The sequence below is a fragment of the Oryzias latipes genome, chromosome 6, assembly GCF_053564925.1.
Source record: "Oryzias latipes strain Hd-rR chromosome 6, Olatipes_Hd-rR_3.1".
NCBI classification, from domain to species: domain Eukaryota; kingdom Metazoa; phylum Chordata; class Actinopteri; order Beloniformes; family Adrianichthyidae; genus Oryzias; species Oryzias latipes.
This window is the reverse complement of record NC_136242.1, coordinates 20,553,560-20,575,636: the sequence shown is the minus strand read 5'-3', so window position 1 is coordinate 20,575,636 and position 22,077 is coordinate 20,553,560. Positions and strand designations below refer to the sequence as shown.

The 22,077-nt window shown below is 38.3% G+C and overlaps 1 protein-coding gene across 2 annotated transcripts; it reads right to left on the bottom strand.

Annotated features, from left to right (window-relative positions):
* Positions 1-75: 75 nt before the first annotated feature.
* On the bottom strand, positions 76-21,262 carry tmem266 (transmembrane protein 266). 2 transcript variants are annotated; one of them, XM_078948734.1, is made up of 11 exons: positions 21,067-21,262; positions 19,871-19,970; positions 16,894-17,091; positions 7,797-7,951; positions 5,875-5,948; positions 4,254-4,310; positions 3,983-4,121; positions 3,294-3,409; positions 2,833-3,025; positions 2,304-2,366; positions 76-2,224 (listed from the first exon to the last, which is right to left on the bottom strand). In XM_078948734.1, the coding sequence occupies exons 2-11, from the start codon at positions 19,882-19,884 to the stop codon at positions 1,587-1,589; spliced, it is 1,647 nt and encodes a 548-aa protein (XP_078804860.1). In that variant the 5' UTR covers positions 19,885-19,970; positions 21,067-21,262; the 3' UTR covers positions 76-1,586. The 2 variants fall into 2 exon arrangements, with proteins under 2 accessions (XP_078804860.1, XP_023811580.1); XM_023955812.2 differs by having other exon boundaries at positions 16,894-17,082.
* Between the last annotated feature and the right edge of the window lie 815 nt (positions 21,263-22,077).

The window sequence follows — 22,077 nt, the reverse complement described above, 5'->3', positions numbered from 1 at the left end:
ATACATGTTTAGTGCAGCTTCTTTGATTTCAACACATCTGGCATGAAATTGGTCTTACGGAGGTTCCTGCTTGCATTTTTGGTTTTGAAATCACCCAAACTTATTTAAAATGTTGTGCCCTTTTCTTAGTCTTCAAGTTATACTGGCTCTTTTTTTAAAGTCTTATTTATGTATTTACACTTGTGGCTAAAAATGTAGGAGCAGTTTTTTATGGCTTTTTCAGCTACTATTAATACATAAGCATTTTAAGCTTTTATTTAGCTCATTTTGGGGCTTTTTTCTGGATCATTTCTATTTTATGTTGAATTGCTCACTGGCTTAAAGCATCAAATTCTAGGCAAACATTTTCTTTTGTAAATTTTGCATTTACCTTGATTCCAAGCTTTTTCTTTTGCCATTGTGACATTTGTAGCAGTGTTTACTATTTATCTGTTTTCCTACTTTTTTGGGCTTTATCATAAGCATTCCAGCCTCCATAATTTCACTTTATATGATCACATAAGCTTAAATTAGCTTCCTTCGCCATTTTTTGACTGTCATTTTCAGCTAATGAAGTGTAAAGCAAGTAGTTTGAAAGTCAGTTATTCCACATTTTCTTCTGTGCTTAAGCATATTTCAGCCTTAGTATCAGCATTTCTTTATGCATTGTACATAAAATGCTAAAGTTTCTAGTTTGAACCTGGTATTCTTGTAGTTAGCACATTTGTAGGAATAAATACCTGATGAAATCACAGAGGCACCTTTTGCTGGATATCATGTTGAATCAAAGGGCAGGCACTTACAGCAGTGCTTTTAAATAGCAACGTGGCCTTACAGTTAATTCAAATTTGTTTTAAAATGCTATTTTTTTGTCCTAATGATGTACATGATGCAGTGTTACTTTTTCTTTATCCATTGCAGTTCCCTGTAAAAAAATATTTTTCAGGAAGGGAATGCTGGTTTTTCATTGACATTTGATCGTAATTTAGATGCTTTTTCTCTTTCTAGAATCAAGTTATTAAATGTTCTAATATGAACCATCATCATAAGAGAGATTTTCGATCAATTCAGGTAAGTTTTATTAAAAGAACCCCCATGGTTTCTGAATGTTTTAGATCGTTTTTACACCTTCCTAACAAACAAAATACCGTGCGTAAAGTAGAAGCTGAGTGAGCAGAAGTACCCTGTAGTTATCCATTGAAAGGCTTGATTTGCCTCATCAGGTTAGGAAGTGACCCCATTTCCCGGGGAAGTGACGATGCACCACCGGGCCGCTCGTTCTTCTGCAATCAAACTTCAACACAGGATTTTCTGTACAGGTTTGATTGAGAAGCTGAGGCTCAGGCCTCAGTGCTGGTTGCTTTTTTGTTTGTTTTTTGAAAATTTATTAAAGAAAAGTAAGAAAGGGTTCGGAGTGTCAGTTCCTGATGAGTGATTTCAAATCTGCCATCATCTGCAGATGTCTGATCTGTTTGTTTCTGTTCCTGCAGTACAAGCATTGCGGGCATACAGCCTTTGTGCCATTGACTTCCAACAGCAGGGTGCAGTTTTGCATGAATTTTTGCATCTGATCTAAAGGACACGCTCTGAAATGGTTCTGCAGGAACTTATGTCTCTGACAGGCGATGGACTGGAGCATCCACTGACCCTATCATCCTGTACTTCTCCCCCAGAAGAGGCTCATTACCCTTCAGATGGATGACGGTTTTTGCCTGGAGTCCGATCCGACTGTCTTGGTTCCTCTTGTTGAAGATCTTGACCCTATGTTCTAGTTCTGGGCTTGTTTTAGTGGAACCTGTCGGGCTGGGTGGTTTGAGGTTGACGGGGTCCAGAGCCTTTTGGGTGAGACAAGAGTCCTCAGAAAGAGAGGACAGGAGCTCCTGCACCACTGCACTTGGACTTCCTCTGGGCTGTGTGCCCAGGGCTAGAGGGCTGCTGTAAGGTGGCGGGTAGCAGCGCTGGTCGCTGTAGTCTGTGGAGGTGGAGGCCTCACGTACAGTGGAGCTGCAGTCCATGCTGGAGCCCAGCGTGTGGCTGCTAATGCTGTGCTGACGGGCGCTGAAGCTGGTGCGGGATCCAACAGTCGTGGAGACTTCGCTGACCGAGCTGCCAGTGCGCTGCAGACGACCTGACAGCACCGCGTCTGCGCTCACCAGGGTGGACGGAAGCTGACTGGGATTGTTTGGCAGGTGCACGTCTATGGCTGCTGTGGTGATGACACGGGCCGGATCAGGGATCCCCAAATCTGCAAAAAAAAAACACAGACACGACCTTGAACTACAGAGATGTGTGACCTGTGGATTTGGTGTGAGTAAGATGCTCACCACTGCTTTGCTCACTGTAATACTGACTGATATAGTTGTTCATGTCATCTTGACCATGGAGATCTAAGAAGGTTAAATAGCGACAAGTCAGTGAATCTTCTACCTTATTTAGAAACCTTGTATTACTTTTACCAAAGACAATACTGTAAGTTTCCCCTAAAAGGGTCAAGCAGTTACATGAGCTATCACAGTGCTGTCAAATCTTATTTTTCTGTAGATTTTGCTTGGGTCTGCACTGTTTGTATCCTAATTTTTTCACGTATGACAACAGAAACGTTATATCAGATTCATAGCCTGATCACAACTTCTTTATTACATTTTACGCCCATTTAAAGTTATTGTGCCATCTTAGTGTTATTACAAATGTTAGACTTTCAAAGGGGCTCAATTTAACTTCAGGTTAAATGTCGTCTTGTGAAATTGGAAGATTTGCATAGTTTTTAAAAATAAATGTGAAACAACTCCCTTTTACTTTCTTAAAATTCAGTTTTTGCAGTGTACAAAACAATTTGAGTGTTCCAAACGATACCTGAAGGGCCGACCGGCTCCCTTGCCTTGGCTGGACCGTGATGCTCAGAGCCACCAGGGGCCAGTCCGTCCACCTCATGAAAACTGTTGCTCTTTTTGCTCCATATATGGTGGATCTGCATGGCTGCTTCCCGCTCTGCTACCAGATCCAGATCCTGCTGGGCGAGGTGAGCGCGCAGCTGTCTGATTTCAAACTGAAAAGGAGAAGGAAAAAAGAACAAAATACTGCAGACACTGCATATAGATCAAAGTGACGTGACCCTACATTAATTGAATTTACATAATTTATTTCTAAGGAATGTTGTTTATCATTTTCGTTTAATCAGTTCCTGCAATAGTAGAATAAAAATATCTGTTTAGTTCACAGGTACCCTTGGAAAAGTAATGTGCTGCCCTCTGTTGGCCAATTGCAGCTATAACGTAATGTGACCAAAACAAGAAGTGTAAAATGCACAAACATACAGCTTGTTCCTGGCAGATCTGTGTCAGACGATCGAGCTGTTCCTCTCTCAGTGCCTTGGCCTTCTCGTACTGCTGCATCTCCAGCTCCATATCCACCTTCACCTGCAGCACATAAGCTAAAAAAAAAAATGGCATTAAGTCAGTTTTCCTTGAACAAAGAAACATTTGTTAGTTCTTTTATATTGTTACGAAAATGTTTATTTATTTAGTATATAACATTGCATGACAGTAAAAAAATACTTTTGTATTTTGAATACTTTTGTGAAATAAAGGCTTGGAGATTCCTTTAAGTTATACTTGTGCAGAAGAAAGCAAAAATTGAGTAAAACATCTATTCTGTTAGGTCAAGATGTTAGTTAGTTGGAGATGGACTAAAGATGAAAGCAAGTTCAAACCTTCACACTATCTGATCATTTTCTTACTCCCTGCAGTACTTATAATGACCACATTGGGGAGCGGTGTGATTAGAATAAAATGATTTCAGAGATCTCATTGCAGTCATGGTAAAAATGTTTTGAACTGCTTATTGTAAGCAAAGCAGATTTTTTTTTTTGGTATTAGAGAATTCCCACAAAAATGATTTATTAGAAACATCAAGCAGGTGGTGCAAAGATCAGAGTGGAAGGTCTGTCCTTGTGCACTGACAGTAAAGGGCAGGAGCTGAGGCCGTCAGCACCCCCTGGTCTCACCGTCAATGATCCTCTTGACCCTCCAGATGCGCAGTGTGATGATGAGACCGATAGCATCCCAGGGGCTGCTGGGACCATTTGCCACTGTGGAGGCCACCATAGGGGCCAGAGAAAGTACGATGATAGCTCCATCGAACACCTGAGAAAATCCCACATAACTGTCGTTTGTCAGAAGCTGTAATAGTTGCCAAGCTGAGTCATGTCTTTTACGGAATGACTCGGCAGCGAAGGCAGAAATGATTGGGGTCTCATGGGGCTGAAGAAAGCTTACCTCTACTTTGTTCTCTATGTAATCCCATATTCCCAACACCACTATCCTGAACACTGTCTGAAATAAGCAAAGGGAGAGTTGGAGATGGAGGTTAAATAGGATAAGATGGATTAAACCAGAACAATCATGCAAAGGAAGTTTTTGGTAACCTTAATATTTAATTTGAGAGTGAAGAAGTATCACTTCACAGATTTACTTTATTTCTTGTAATTTTGTCATACATAACATTATTTTTGCACATAAAACACTTTATTGAGCTTCCGCTGTTACAAAAAAAGAAAAAAAAACCTTCTCCAGCGTTTTTACTGTTTTTTAGATACTGCAGTAATAAAAAGTTTTATTTGGGGCAAAACCCATAAAAATGAAGCAGTCTCTGTTAATAAAGCTTGAACTTTTCTTTCAAAAATTTTATTAAAAGCAGATCCAGGGATCCACTTAACTCATTTAAAGATTTCATAAAATATTTTGTCATTTAAAAATGTTGCTTCAGCTTGCTCCACGATTTTTTTAAGAACATTTTTTAGACATTCATCTAAGTCAGGAATTCATCTTCAAGCTCAATATCACATCATGTTGAGGCAAAACTGATGCAAAGTTTATGCTTCACTTTTTGGATTATTTAAATCATTTATATCATTTTATTTATCAGTTATTTTTTGATGGTGCTTATTTTTTTGTTAATTTGAACACAAAATGTTGCATTAAAAGCACAAGAGTATAGAATTTAGTCTAGGTTTCGATTGAAGAAAAACAACCTTTGATGAAACCTAGATGAAATTCTCAATGCTTTTGAGTCAGAAACTCATTGAAGGCTTGTAACTTGTCAATTGTGAAAGAAAAATTGAAAAAGCAGCAATAAAATAAAATAAACCATTTACTCAAAAAAACAACACACAGAAGTGCAGTGAAGCTTTTGGTGTACTCTGCCTACATTTGATAGCATAATTTAAAACCAATTCAGTGTCTCTACAGCCTTCTTGTATGAGATCTGGTGTTTTAACATCTATGTTTAAAAATGTGTCCAAAAAGAGAAGTAATTTATAAAAGACGGGCAGAACTTTCCATCCGATTTCCGAAAAGAAACTTGTTGGAGTGTCTGGCATTTCATTTATTCGTCATTATATGGTGCTGACTCAGGAAAAGGGACGTTTCTTTTAGCTGTTAGTTTCTGTGTTTCACTGTGTCCTTTATTTCGTTAATATGTTACCATGGTAATGAGCTTCTATCCGGCAACTGAGCTCCCAAGGTTGCTGTCTAATGCACACAAAGTGGACACAGTAGGAAAAGCACATTCGACTTTACAACATGACAGATCGAACAAACTGCTTAAGTTTAAAGTTAATCCAGAGACGGTAAAAGTCTGAGCTGAACATGCAGCTTCCTGATTATTCTCAGTATCTGTGAAAATTGTAACTCTTTTATTTATTTTAAGAGTCCTCAATCAACGTTTGCTTTCCCTGAACAGTCTTTGAGAGAATGCAAGGGACATTTCATGGTATGGTTAATATTGCAAAGTGAACCTGCTGGTGCTCTTCAGGAGATACTGCACAACCTAGCATTAATCAAGCAGCTGCATCAGCTATAAATGAGATTGCTTTGGTGTTGAGCAGGGAAGACTCACCTCCGTGAAGAACACAGAGAGGATGGCCAAGCTGATCCAGTGGATGATGCTGGCAAACTGGAATGCATTATTGACTAAGGAGGCGAAACAGAATCTTACGTTATTCGTCTGGTTAGCTGTAATGTAAAGAAGTTAGAAATAAATACTGTTGTTTACTAAATCTAATGAATGAGACAGAAATGGGATCTTAATTACATCCACACATAAAGCATGATTGTAAATATTAATACACCTCATATGGTACAAGCATTTGTTTGCATTTGAAAATCCATTCATCATGCAAATGGTGGAGAGCATCAAACAGCTTTTGTGCACCAGCCAAACCATTTGTCTTTTTGCGCCACATCTCCCTCCATATGTCTTTGTTTGCTGTGTTCAACGATTTGTCTATCACTCCATCCATCTTTAGCAGCTGCCTCTGGCTCGCATTCCATCTTATTCTGATATCCACCTCCACACATTTGTCTTACTTCTGCCGTTATCTGCTCAATCAGGCAGACAGTCTTCAGGGAGTGTGAAGGCTTGAACGTGTTCAGATGCTACAGGAGACGGCATGCATCAGCTCCCTTACTTTAAACAGCCCGTGACTCCTGACCTTACACCTTGTCACAGATGAGTAACCTCCAGCCGCGCTGGATGGCATAAATGCAGGTAACATATTTAAGGAATCAGACTAAAAAACTGACCACTATTATGTTTTTAGTTCCCCACTTTAGATAAGCCCAAACTCTTTCCCCCCCCAAAAAATATTGGACAATGTGTTTAGAAAACACATGGTCACATGTTTAGTCAAAATAATTATTTTTTTCTTTTTTCTTGCAGAACCTGCTTCATGGATGGTTGAAGGAGTCGAAAAAAACCTGACAAGATTTGCTCCTCACTCTTACTATAACAGTATACTACTTTACAGCCATTATTTATTTTATTGTTCTAAGAAGGAGAACATCTTATTACGAAACAAAATATGATAATTTAACGATGACCAGTAATGGACTCCTGGCAGAATTTTTTTTGCAACCTTTTGACACAGCAGGAAAAATATCATTTTCGTATTTGAACTTGTACTGTAAAAGCAGGTTAAAGGCATAATAACAGAACAAATGCCCCCTCTGAGCATCTTTTGATCTATTGTAAAAGTGTTCTCAGTGGTCTTTTTATTATGATTATCCTGTTTACTTTGACAACATAAAAAAACTCTAGAAAACTTAGTTTCAGCAGTGGCAGGACTTCATTAGAAGTTTGTCTCTCAGTTGTTGGCGGGACTGTTGGTGGGGAGTAAGCCTACTCTCCCTTCCCATCATCCATCTTTTTAAACTCTCTCTCCTGCTAGCTTACAGACCCTCACACTCCCAACCTAACATTGCGGGTGCAACAAAGATGGCGAGTGAAATTGGAGCTATCCAGCCGTACAGTTCCGAGCCACGAGTCAGTTTGGATGTCAAAGCGAAGACGTACTTTGATCTGTGTGTCTACAAGTGGATGCATCAGAATGGTGAAGAGCAGGGAGCTTGTGGCTTGTTATTATAGGTTCTACTTTACATTTGGAAGGTTTTACCAATGACATTTTTTCGAATAAAAAATACTCTGTTATTTTAAGTTTAATCTTCTTTATAAATGTCCTCCATGAGAAAAATGCCACAAGAACAGGTTGAAAACACAATTTTACTCAGAGTGGGTGTTTAATAAAGGTAAAATGCAGATCTCTTTCCATGTCATTATATTTTTATGTCTTCACGTATTGATATGTGGTAAGATCATGTAGAAAACTGCTGTTTGTCTATAAATTTGTTTCTGGTAGACGTAGTACGAAACAAGTGGGACATTTTATTAAATTTGCTAAAAATCTATCTTGAACTTGATGAGTTGAAACCATTTCAAACCCTCTGAAATCAAGGGATTCCCAAAAACTGTTGTTTACTCACACTGCAGCAGCTTGGTGTCTATGAGCAGCTCCACGACCAGCAGCACAACCACCAAGATGACACTGGCTACGAGGAAACAGTTGAAGCTCGCTGAGAGCAGACAGACCTGCCATAGAGCTGCCCTTCGCCCACAGCACGGCTTCAGCCAGTTTGATCTGAGTTGTGGAGAAGTAACGAGACATGGCGGTAAGCACTGCAGAGCTGTTAAGTCAAAAATGAACACTTAAAAACAATTGGGATCTTTTTAGTTTTGTAGTTCATATTTCTGAAACAGATTGAAGGACATCCTCATAATCCAGATTGTCTTTTGCAATTTATATAATCCTACAAAAAGATATGTAGTTGTTTGTGCCCCGTACATACGCTCAGAAATGTCATAAAAACAGCTATTTCCCCTTTCCTGCAAAAATAATGTTATTTGTTGTCACCAATAAAAAAAAGAAAGCTTCAAATGATGTTTAATAGGTAGTTCATCCTCACAACATTCCTGTGGAGTTTTGGTATTGTTTGGGAGAGGTGGCAGTAGAGTTTCTGACTGGGCTGTTTAACAAGATCTTGCTGAGTGAGAGGATGCCTGAGGAATGGAGAAGTGGACTGATGCACATTTTTAAGAAGAAGGGAGACAAGGCAGAGTTGTGGAGGGATAAAGCTGAAGCTTCACACAATGAAGTTATGGAAAGAGTAGCAGAAGGTCAGTTGAAGACAGACAGGAATTTTTGTGAGCAACTATGGTTTCATGCCATGGAAGAGAACCACAGATATAATATTTGTGTAGAGGATACGTCTGGAGAAAAACAGAGAAGGTTAGAAGGAACTGCATTGAGTCTTTGCGATCTAGAGAAATTCTAAGAGAGATCTGCCTTGTTCTTGGTTTAGAGACAGTTGGTTTAGAGCAGAGCTGAAGATGTTGATCAGAAGAACAGCTCATGTTAGATGTTTTGGTGATAAATGGAGGCCCAGAAGAAGCTAAAAAGGAGGTTCATGGATCTAGTAAAGGAAGACATAAAAGTCGTTATTCCAAATGACAATGAGGCAGAGAAGAAGGTCAGGCCAAAGCGGATGATCTTCAGTGGCAATCCTCAAAGAAAGCAGATGAAGAACAAAGACAAAATAAGGTCTTTAGGATGACAGAAGTTATGGATTTATTTAACTATATATTCTTTTTGCTTGAACCTCAGTTTGACAGCAGCGAACAGAAAGGAAGCAGGATGCAGCCAGTTCAAACAGACTGGGATCCTTTCAACAGAAACTGGGGGAGAGCAGAGAGAGCTGGACAGAAACAGAGTCCAATGGGAGGAAACACAAAATAAGATCAGTAAAGTTGTGTCAAGTTTCCTTGATCCTTGACTACTCAAAGAGCACTTTTTTTTTTTTTTTTAAATAAACCATAATACAAAAAGAAAAAAAATAATCTTTCCATTTTTTAAAGTGTGTCTAAGTGCTCAAAAATCACAGATTACAGAAGAACAGAAGTTGTTCTTTGATTAAATTAGAATATTAACTATAAAAATAGCTCTTAAAGTTAAAAATATATGATTTTTTTCACATTTATTTAGGAAAATGAGGCTAAATGGTTTCTGCAAAAAATTGCTTTATAATGCTGCAACAATTACAAGTTGTGAAATTACCTTTTGTATAGAATAAGCAAAGCTAAAAACAAATTTTTGTTGTTGTTTGAAGTCTTCAATAAGGCAATAGTAGCAGTTATGCTTGATGGTGTAAAAATATGCAGTAAAGCTCAGTTAAACTCAAAATGATGCCAAAATCAAACAAACAAACTAAAAGATCTCGAGCTCTGAAACTGGGGTGATGTGTAAAAATGTATAACTGAATAATTATAGAAAATGTGGATTTCCTATTGGAAAACCTGGACTTTGTTCAAACACACTATCCATGCAACTCACCTTTTGTGAAAAGGCTACATGAGTTCACAATTTAAACTTGCACCTGATTTTTGTGAAGGCAGCGTCCCTGGTGAAGAGAACAGGAACAGCAACGCTGTGTCAAACCACATTCTGCACATGCACACATTCCTGGTGGGGAACTAACCCGTCTGGAATTTGGAGTATGAACTCTGAAGTCATTTGCTACGTCATGAAACTAAAACAAAGTCTTATTCAATGGCAAATTTGAGACTTATTTGTTCGCCAAATGCTGGGAGACAATTAAAGAAAAAACAATTTACATAGAAAAAAAAATCCTCCTTTCAAACATAAAATATTTAATAATTTATTAAATTAGTTTGGTAAATGATTAAATCAATGTATCTGATTATTATTACTATAATTTGGGGTAATGCATAAAAAAACTATTCCTTTGTTGATCTGGACTTTTTCAACCAGAGATGAACTGCGGCTTTCTACAACAATCGCATCAGCCAGTGCCAGCCAATGAGGAGCCCCATACTCAAGGTGACAAACGAAGGTGAAGGATAAATGATATCACTTGCAGTAACCACAGAGACAGCCAATGAACCGGTCTGTTTGGTGGGAACAAAGTCAACCCCATCTGCTGGGTGGAAAAGTAGCCAAGGAATCGAGGAGCTTGCTGAGAAAATTGTTTAACATGCAGGCACCAGACATGTGTGTGAAACAAAGAGGATGTAAGAAGCATGCCTTTAAATGGCATCACCTTATTTAAAAAGACTTTAATTTAACTCACACTGTGTGAAATCATAATTTATTTAGATCTTTTCCACAAGCCCGACAGAAAAAGTCATTAATTTAATAAAGCTGTAAGGGAATACCCCGTCTGGAGGCACAGTAAACGGCGGTGATGGATTACCGCACGCTCAGAAACTTAATTTTAGGCATATCACTTTAAACCTTGAACACTAAGAACCTGACGCTTTCATGAGGAAGGAAGACAGATTTGGCCGCGGAGTAAAATCCCCTCTCTTTGGAGTCAAAGAAGACTCAAATTAAAGCAGAAATGATCTGAATTAAGAATGAAACATGTCTCAAACAAATGAACAACGTAAAAAAAATGACTTTGCAGAGAAAAAGGAGTAGATGTTTGCAGTTTGCCAAAAGGACAAGTGACACAAAGAAGCACACAGAAAGGCTTCTTGCAGCAGACAGACAGAGGAGATTAGATTATTAACTGATCTATGTTGTCGAGCAAGTAAAGGGATTGTTTCTGTAAACGATGGTGGTTGCAGAATGACCACTCCATTTGGATAAAGCGGCCATGTGGGAGCACTGGCACAGGTGAAACAGTCTGGCTGCTCTCTTGGGGAAAATTCACAAATTAAAAAGTGTTGGTTCTTTTCCAGGATGGACCTGCTCATAATTTATTTGAGTTTCTAAAATTCAGGTTATTTTAATTTGAAATTTTTAAGTAACCCTATGAAAAGTAAAAAAAATAAAAAAATAAAAACAGAAAAGTGTTACAGAGGAGAAATATTCTGCTTTACAATAAATAAATAAAAAGTTAAGATTTTACCATAGACAGGCTGTCACTGCAAAAACAGGCCCCTTGGAAATAAGTCAAACATTCTTCCCTCGTTAGGAAATATTCTTTAAAAAGAAAACAAATTTGGCCAATGCGGTAAGAAAATGGTTTCTAATATAAGAATTCTAGTCACTAAAACATGTTTTCTCAAATTAAAGTAATTTTGTTATTGAGAAACTTTCTTGATAAAATTACTTTTATTGCAAGACAGGAAATAGGAAAAAAATATTCTTGAAACAAGTGTCTTTTTAGGTTCTTGAGATTTTGTTTTTGCAATGTCACAACTTAAATTTTGCTATTTAAATTGTATTTTTATCTACCAATAGGTCGCCTGTCTCTGTTTTAGGCTGGTTTTAACTTCATGTACTGTTTTTCAAAAGTAACGTACTTTGCGTTTAAACCTGAAGACAAAACTGAAAACCTTAAGTCAAATTACCAACTACAAACCCAACTGCTGCTAAAATTCAAACAGTTTTTCACTTTTTTCCCCCCATTTGACCATTTACCATGTTTTCCTGCGATGTTCCATTTATAGAAATGTATTCCTCTTAATATTATGTTCATGAACATTCTCAAAATTATAGCCCTAAACCCCTACTGTGTGCATTTTTACCTATACATTCATGACCTCTACTCATTTAAAAGGTAAATGTTTACCTTAAAAAAAACTTTAAATATGACAGAAAGATACAACTGAAGTCATGTTTTAATTGATATGATCTAATCAGGTAAATAAGCTCCAACTATTATATTTGATTTGGTTTTGTTTTTGAAAAATTATACAGTGGTGGACAAAATTGTTGGTACCCCTCAGTTGCATTTCTATCTATCTATCTATCTATCTATCTATCTATCTATCTATCTATCTATCTATCTATCTATCTATCTATCTATCTATCTATCTATCTATCTATCTATCTATCTATCTATCTATCTATCTATCTATCTATCTATCTATCTATCTATCTATCTATCTATCTATCTATCTATCTATCTATCTATCTATCTATCTATCTATCTATCTATCTATCTATCTATCTATCTATCTATCTATCTATCTATCTATCTATCTATCTATCTATCTATCTATCTATCTATCTATCTATCTATCTATCATTTTTTTACCCTGACCCCTGTGAGTCTCTTGTCAATTTCTCTTCCTCTGCTGCGATAACTTTAAACCCCTGTGGTTTCTCCACTATTTACTTCATTCACTTCACTCCAATCTGCTGAACTCAGCAGGCATGGGCAGAGGAAAATGGACCACAATGGTGCACCTGCAGGCTGTTGAACGGCAGAAACTCAAACTCATTCATGCTGCTCAATAATCCTTTACTACTCCTTTCCATGATATACAGGACACTGTGGGCTTGTGGAGGTATTCATTGTACAATGAAATTATGCTTATGAAGGCAAGTTATCATTTGTAGTCAACTGCAGGCTTTGGAGATTTAAATCCCCAATGCTATAAATCTTTTACAATTTGCGGCTTAAGTGGAACAATGCATTCAAAGGGAAATCATTATGATAATTATTCAATTAAATGAAATTTTTGCGGTATTATTGAGGCTTGAAGAAAAAAAAAAGGAATTATCTTGCATTTTCACCTGGAATACAACAGTGCAGAGGGGGGCAAAGCTTCAGCTTTTACATGAGAAATGAGCTACAGATCCCAAACAAATAGAAATGAATGGAGGTCTTTTTGCAGAGCAGCAGACAGGCTGCACCTGATAAAAGGGCTCCCATCAGGGCACTGATGAAAGCCTTTTGCTCTTGTCCTTTGCTCTTGGCCCAAAAAGCAATCTCACACTTTGCATGCCTGTGCATATTAACAGTCCCATAAACCCAGCACTCAAATGTCATCTATTGTGTCACAGGCTGAACCAGATAAGCGAGTCAAAGAGACAGAGTGGGCTGTTTCTGTGTGGGTTTCAAAAGGAATGGAAAAATGTTTTGTCCCTTTTTTTAGAGATCCATCCTGACAAAGTCGGTACCGTGAAGCTCAAATTGTAGCCACCAAGATTCTTTCAAAACAGCAGTAATGACTTTGGTGACTCATTTTGAAACACTTGTGACATCATCTTCCCTCGTCCTTGAGCATTCACAGGCATTATGTGTTTGTGTTTAGTGAAGGATCTGCTTTTGACTCAATCAGATATTAAAATGATGTTTGGCAATGTAGTCAGTCTTCATTTTAGCACAATTGTATCAGTTTACTAATGTTGTATTTACCATGGAGCAGCACTGTTTTATAAAAAAAGGTCACAACGGGAAATACGTTTTGGGGAACAAAAACTCTGATGCAGTCCTTCACTTCTTCTCTAGTCAAAGCAGCAGTTCATCCTGGGTCAGCTAAAATCTTACAGTCTGATTTAAGATCAGTGGCAATTGCTGTGGAGGCATGCTAAACAGATGCAGGGATATGCTTAAGGTCAGCTGCAAATGTAGAAAAAAAATTTGAAAAATGCATGAAAACTCATGGTGAGATCACATTTCAAAAAGTTGCACACTCTCTCATCCAGCCGTCTATTTTCTTAATCCACTATATCCCTTTCGGGTTATTGGGTTGCTGGAGCCTATCCTGGTTAGTGTAGGGTACACCTCGGACAGGTCACCAGCCTGTCGTAGGGCAAACAATCACTCCCACACACACATCAAGAGACAAATTAGAGTAACCAATCAACCTACGAAGCATGTTTTTGGACTGTGGGAGGAAGCTGGAGTGCCCGGAGAAAACCCACGCATGGACAGGGAGAACATGCAAACTCCACCAAGAAAAGACGCAGCCGGGATTCGAACCAGTGCGAGAGTATAAACCACTCCTCCACCATGCAGCCCACACGCTCTCATTTCTTTTTGACATAAAATGGAAAATATTTGAATTTCACGAATATAAGTTTAGGACTCCCTATTATTGTTATTCAAGACCAAGTTATAAATCTGACTGGATCATATTTGGGCAAACAAATTTATCATCTCTGGGTGGCTCATCTATTACATTGTCAATAAATGTAATCTAATTCATGAACACCCACCTCATATAGTAACTCATTATTAAAAAAAACACGCTAATTCAAGTCAGATCTAACAATCCTCTGCAGACTGATGGTACCTCTTTTATCATTATTTATTTGGGCTGTTGACAATTCAACATACATGAAATTGATGAAGTTTAAAACCATTGGGTTTTTGAGATGTTTTTTTTCATGTTCTTTCTTTAATAGTTAACTGAGCTTCGTCATTTCAAATGTGTACACCAGAGTAACTGTGCATCAGCTGATGCCACCACAGAACATTCTACTGTATTTAATAGGAAATCCCCAGGCAATCCCAAAAACTTATGTTCAAAAGCCTTTATCTGAATGGGAGAAGAAAATGTCTGGATACCAGTCCTGTTTGAGAAGCAGGGATCTTCTGGTTTTGAGACTAATAGATGATTTTTTTTTATACGAAGCTGAAAAGTGAAAAGTAACTGTATGTTATGGTTAGATTTCCTGTGAATACTACTTTTTTTTGCTTTTGTCCTGCTGAAATCAGTTTACATTAACCATCAGAAAAGTAAGAGATGTTTCAGTAAAAGACAAGATGCATTAACAAGGGTTTTTGTGACCAGAATAATGATCCATGTAGCCCATTTAGCCTATGCTGTAAGGCAGCTACACTTATACTATGTAGATCAGATGACAAGAAGGGCATAACAAAAATGTCTGCAATTCTTTCATTGAAACTTCCTGTGAGTTTAAGGGCAGCTAAACCTTTTATTAAACTGCTTAGCTCAACATAAAATCAGCATGTACTGTGTGTGGCCTTGTTCCATGAACATGCACCTCCTACACGTACACCTACGTGCCGTAAGAAATAGCCATGAGCAGTGGCTAAGCAAGACTAAATTGCGTCTCTGATGCATTCTCCTCTCCTTTTTGATGCATGTTTCACATTTTTGCTGCTGCAGTCACATCAGAAAAGGAAGACAAGGAAGGAAGTACCAGTGATGGAATGTAGGTTATGTAGTATAATAAAAAAATATTTTTAAAGGCTTTGATTCTGTTTGGCAATGGTGAAGTGCTGACCCCCTTCAGCACACATAAAATATACGTTTTTTGGATTATTTTTTTGACTTGGGGAACACCTCTTAGGTAGTATCGATTAATTCATGAAGTTTTTTTTTTTTTTTTCATTGTTACAGAATTGGGTCTTGACAGCAGTCATAACTGGTCTGTTGTTGGAATGATTAACGCAAGTATGAAACTGCAATGGCAAACACTTCTTGGAATGCCCGTCTCCTGAAATTCAAAGAATTCAGTCAGGGAGTGAAACTTACAGGCATATTTTTCTCGGCTCAACACCGCCGTCTTTTCACTTTTACAGTGCTGACTTCATAACGACACCAGAGATATGTGAGGTTTTTTTCACATAACACCATCAGACAGACTCATAATAAGGTGCATGTTCTTCTTCTGGACACTCATAATCTGTATTTGCTGCTTTTTCTGCCTGTTTTGTGAATGATTTGAGGTTGGCTGACAGAGTTTGGGACAGAACCCATCTGTCACTGCCCTTCTTGCCTACAGAGCTTTTGATCAGAACCAGGCAAAGACCAGCCACCCAGACTTGGTCAGCTGATGCACTGGGGGTTGGATAGTGAGACTCCGGATGCTCCAACAAAGCTTATGCTGTTTGTCTGCTTCTGACTACTTGGATGACAGAGCATCAGTGTATGAGTCACACATACTGAGTGGAAAGCTGTGGATACTTGCTGTGTGTAAAGGGGGGTGGGGGTATTAAAAAAATAAATAAAAGACCAGGAAAGCAGCATGGCAATATGTTGATGAAAAAATATTCAGATTTTGCTGCCAGAAATAGACACCACTGAGAGCTCTGACATTTCTGCCGGTAATCAACGTTTTTAACCGAAACCTGTGTGGTGGACAGAATCTGCTGTGTCATTTGATTAACCCTTGTGCTATCTTATGACCCCACCCTTGCATTGACGTGTTCTCCCTACCATGACAAAAGTGAAGAGGATTTCATGTAATCCATGGACACAAGTAAAGATCACTAATCATTGAAGAAAAAAGGTTCAGCCTACTGTCTTGTGGGGTCTAGATGACCCAACTCCCAATGTTAAAGTGCCTAGGATAGTACAAGGGTTAAACTAGAACATCGTCAGAAGTGACGAGCATTTAACATAGTGACAGGAACACATTTATGGTCAAATGTCTCTTTCCAAGCCAGGATCTGGTATGAAAGAAGGAAGACTTTACCATCTACAGGAAACAGCTAGAGATCATTTTTAATGCCCGTGTAGTCAAATTGGGACTTCTTTGACAGAAACAAATACATTATAGCATAATATTTCTAAGTCTTTCCTTTCTGAAAAGTCAAGCAAGTATTTTAGTTTTGTGACTTACTTAAATTATTGACTGAAAGATTTTGTTATCAAACCTGCAACTAAGTTTCTCAGTATTCCCAATTTGTGAGTGAAACTACTTTAAAGGTCAAGCGTTGATGATTACTGAAGTGGTCTGTTTTCTTTAAGTTTTAGCAGCTTGACCTTTTCTGCTCAGTGTGGTATGCTGCTGTCTACAAACTGTAAAAGTTTAGAACTCTTATTGCCAAGCAGCTGAAAGAGCCCACAGCTTACCCGTCTCTGTTGTCCTCTTCATCTGGGTTGGAGATGAGCTGGGATCCAGCGAGGGATATGTCCAGAGCAGCCAGAGGCAAGTCTCTGTAAGCAAAGCTCACCAGCTGGACTGGAGCCACACACTGGTTGTCCTCCTCCACCTGCTGGGAGATGACCTCCAGCTCTGGTGCTCTCACCTGAGCTGGATCTCTGTGACACATAAAACAGCCAAAGCAGCCCTATTACCACCACCATTGGTTTCATTTTGACACTATCACCTTATAAAATTTATAAAAATAAAAATGTATAAAAATAATTTTTTTACACGCCATGTAATTGTGTAACCTGTTTTAATTGCACATTGCTCGAGCCAGCCTATGGTCTGGACTTTGGGCACTGAAGCCATAATTGGTTGTTTTTTTTTTTTAAAGTTTGGACTTATCTGATTTAAGCATCAGAAGATGCTCTCACTCTTGCTTCCCTTGTCTCAATGGATAACTCCCCGGTTATACTCATGGTGCCTATTGGTTGACCTTCGAATTCTACATTTTAAAGAAATAACTGACTGTTTGCAAACATTGACACATGTCTTCAAATATTTTTTAAAAGTTGTTAGACTTCATATTATTTCCATTAAAGATTTTCACTGTTCAATGATGTGCTAATGGGAAACATTTTATGCAATTGCCTGCTGATCATTTATTTGCTAACGAGTACCAAACGTTTTCTCTTTTTCTTTGTTTTCTATGATTTGATTTAGAGATTTTGCACAAGCCGTTTTCTTTTGTTTTGAAGTTTATCCAGTCATTCTTTTGCTTGGATATTTGCTGTTATGAGTCATATTATTGCTTAACAGACTAGGAAATCCTGTTTGTGGAAAGAGATTAGTATGGAAGCCGGTGATACAATTTTCAAAGTCACAAATGCAACATAACAAAAACATCTTGACGAAACCTATTTTTTATCCTTTTAATTTTTTCTGAGGTTAGCCAAAGTTGCCAAACCTGGTCCATGCAGGAATCCTTTTTTGTTTTGCTAAACAAACTTGAGAATTCAGTGATTCTACATCCTTTGTGGAGCACCTGAAGCAATATGCGACAATTGGGTGCTCACCTTTAAGAACTTACTTGATTTTCAATATACAACTCTTCACTGGGGACTCCTTTAATAGCTTATTTGTGTTCTTTACACAGTCAGTGACAAACTCCTGCCAAACGCATACGCCTGTATATTCTAGTTGTGTCTGCAGAGTTGGCACCTCTGAACTGCAACAAGGACCCCGATGATTTATGAGAGACACAACTGTTTAGTCCATCAAAATCACATTTACAGACAATAACAGAGTAGGCAAGGGGGCATTGCAAACGGTGCCCACTTGAGTGGCTGGTTGCCATCCTGAGAAGAGGAAGCTTTACATCCCAGCACTTTGTCCCAGTCAACAATGATGGGAAAGAACAGCCAGCAGGAGTCGGGTGGTTTCCAGATACAATGCAATAGCGGCAAACATTACAGAAAACAGAAGAAAAGAGAGAAAACCCACAAAGAGATGAACAAAAATGCTAATTGTGCGTTTTTGTTCTGAGGTCAGTTATTTTAGAGCCAAAATGAATAGTCTGCAGCTCAATTTCATTTTATTTAAAGGTAACTGCACCAAATAAGAACATTCTGTTATTCTTTAACTAAGTTTCTATAGCACACTTTTATGTAAAGTTTTTATTTCACTGATTGGATCACAGTTAAATACAGTTTAGTTTATCCTCCCAAAAAACACACATTTGTATTTTCGCTGCTACAAAAGTATTATGTTAATATGTGATCATTCAAAATATTAAAATACTGTTTAGTGTTTTTAAAGCACTCTCTTAAAACCCTAAACCTCATTTTTTGGTTCATTTTGGTTGAGGGTACTTATTCCTTCTCTTGGTGAAACACGTTAACAAGCAGGTATTAAAGCTTGACATGGAAATCAAAATAATCATGATTAATCTAATTTTTCGTGTGCAAAAAGCATCACTTGCTTTTCATAACGGAGCTGATAAATAGACATAAAAATAAAAAAAATTATGTAAAATATCATAAATGGACTTTATATTAGGCCTATTTTGTCCAGATAAAAACATCGATTAACATCTCCATCGTTAAATTCCTGCTTTGAAATTTTTTTATTTTACAACTTTTGGTTTGTTTGCTACTGTGCGAATGTGACATATACTTGTTCTATTCTCCACGGCAACATGTAAAAAGTCTATTGTTTAACTCTTTTCCAGACAAATGATAAATAACAGTTCCACAGAATTGGAAAAATTGTTGTAACCATATTTCAAACAACAATAAATATCATGTGACATGAAGCCCCAACACTTCACACAGAGTTCAAATTTCAATTTGCAAAATTTTCTGTGCCTTTCGGTCCTTCTGACCTCAATATCTTGGGTCAACTGGTCATGGTAAATTATCTGTAGTGAAATTAAAAGCATAAAGGCTAGGGATGGACCTTAAACATTTATTGGTGGTGTGAGGCACAGACAAAGGTCCCTACTGAATGCCATTGGCTATTTGTGCTCTGCACGAGATTCAGCTGACTGAACACACTTTGCATTCACCTCTTACTGCACTCCACACTATACTCCGCTTGACTTTCTCCCTCTCAGCTCCTTCCCCTTTCCTTCTATTGGCTCCAGCCCTGCTGTCATCAGAATGCAGGGCTTGTCGGGAGGACCTCACACAGAGTAATTATTAATAACAGAAGATGACATGTAAAAACCTCTATTGAATGCCAAGTGGAGCTAGCAGAGAGTGTGCCTGTTTGAAAATCACTAAAAGAAGGTGGGTGACACTATTCAGGTTCTGCTCTGCTAATCACGTTCTCGCCTTTCTGACATTTTCTAGTTTTAGTCTAGTTTAGTTTTCCAGCTTTTTAGTCTAGTCTAGTTTTCCAGCTTTAAACAAAGATTCAAAATGTTGTGTTTCATATAAAAGGTGGGTGTAGTGTACTTACTGGGTGTTGCTCATCTCAAATCTTGTAGTTACAAAAAGATCTCCGAAATGAATTATGAGGGTTCACCACTTTGGAGATCTGGCACCTACCACACCTGCAACTGCAGAAAACATCTTTAAAAAAAGATTAAATAAATGGATGCACATCATTATCTGAAATTAGGATTAGCAGTCACTCGATTAACAATGACTTTAGGATCTCTAAATTAACAGGAAATAGATGTTGGAGGACATGTTGCAGAGAACAAACATTCTCTTTGTCCAAGATTATTATAGTGGGATTTTAGTGAACATATCCATTCTGGTGTTGGCTTTGCACTGTTGTGTAATTTCTTTTTTTAAGTGCACTAAACAGCAATGCATTTTAAATCACCTCCAAGAACTGAGGAACATCACACCACTTGCATAGTAAGTACAGATGAATGGTAGCTCTGTGTGTCATGACTTAGAGAGCCATTCATGTCATCCCAGCTGCTTAGATCATAAAGGTGAAAACATAGCTGCTTAAGGTATATTATGGTGGACAACAGCAAAAAAGACATGAAGAAAGTTAAGTTTGTTGTGATTTTGAAAACACTGACCCAGAGACAAACTCTAAATGTAATGGCAGAGTCAGCGTTACAGCGGAGTAATCTAGTGAAGCGCAGCAGATTAAATGCTTCTCAGGATACATCAACACAGGTCATTCAAGGGCTAAAAGTGATACTGTTTCACCGCAGTGGCACAGGATGAGGACTTTGGTGAGATTCGTTTGAAGACAAGTTAGGTTCAGAGAGAAACAGATGATTGTGGAGATTGCAGCAAAAACGCCTCCATTATGGTAAACTCACAGGCAGAGAAATCCTGACATGAGATGAATTAAGTCACGCCAGAACAAAGGCATTTCCCGATCAGTATTTTGAGTTTTCCCCCTGCTGCCATAACTACAGCTTTGAGTGGGTGGCTCATAAGTGAAGATGCTTGTCCACAAAGGCAGCAAATTCTGTTTCATTTTATGAGACAAACACTGCTTCTGTTCCAGCGTTTAGTTTGCAGATGGCATAAAGGGGCGAATGCAATCATTTCCTACTGTCATGATGCATTTTTTGCAAGGTGCTCACAGAGGCCATGAAGCCTCAGTTTTTTTTTTTTTGTTTTTTTGCACAAATCCACCTTTTAGTTAGAAAGATCCCAAAGATGCTGCAGAGATGCACTAACCTGTTATTGCTCTACATCGTGCCGAGTATGGTGGTGACTCCTTTGCCCTCGCAGTGCTGATGATGGTGATAATTCCCTCCTCGATGATGATGATGATGATGCTGATAAAAACGATCAGTGTAAGGGAAGCTCAGATCTGGTGAGTAGGATGCGATTAGCCCTGAATTTGCGTTGCATCCATATCTCCCCTCAGAGAACCGTGCCCAATGGAAACACCTCCTCCGGTCTAAACGCACCATACTTCATCGGAGACGTCGAGACTGTCACTGAAGCAGCAAGGTAATAACAGCTTCAGGGGGTTGGTGGAGGGGGGTGGAGGAATAATGCGCCTGCGGGGCTTCCCCCACAATCACATCAGGGAGTCGATCAGCTCGATAGTAAGAAGAAGGCTCAGGAGCTGTCCAGGGTCTGAAAACGGAATTCCAGCGGTAACAGATGCGTGACGATGCGTTACGCCTCAAGAAAAGACGTTGTTTTGTTTGTTTACTAAACGCAAAAATAGCGAACTGACATAACATAGACAATATTTCTATTTTAAGACACACGGAAAAAAAAACAACAAAAAAAACGACATACGTCCCTGTTTCTTTGCCACCCTGGAAGTCTCGTCGGAGAAGAACGCACTCGTTTGAGTATCACACTTCCTCGCGATAGCAAGCTACCATGTCCGTTAAAGGAAAAGCCTGGCTTTGAACACTAAAATACATACATACATACATACATACATACATACATACATCCACACACACACACATATATATATATATATATATATATATATACTGGTGTAAAAAGAAACTGAGTACTGTGGAATATCTTAAAGTGTAATAAAGCTGGGAGACCACATCCAGATTTTTTTTTATTAAAAAAAAAGAAAATTCTTGTGAATGTCGAAAGGAAAATGTTAAGACTGCCACAATATTTATTCATCTATGTTTTATTGGGAGGTAGTTTAAAGTCTTTGCAAAGCACAGCATGAAAAGGTGGATGGGTAAAAAGATCAAGTGAAAC

Coding starts and splice junctions, on each gene's coding strand:
- tmem266 (XM_078948734.1), bottom strand. Junction 7,952..16,893: donor GAAGAGGACAACAGAGACGG/GTAAGCTGTGGG, acceptor TCCACAACTCAG/ATCAAACTGGCTGAAGCCGT. Junction 2,367..2,832: donor GGAGCCGGTCGGCCCTTCAG/GTATCGTTTGGA, acceptor TAACCTTCTTAG/ATCTCCATGGTCAAGATGAC.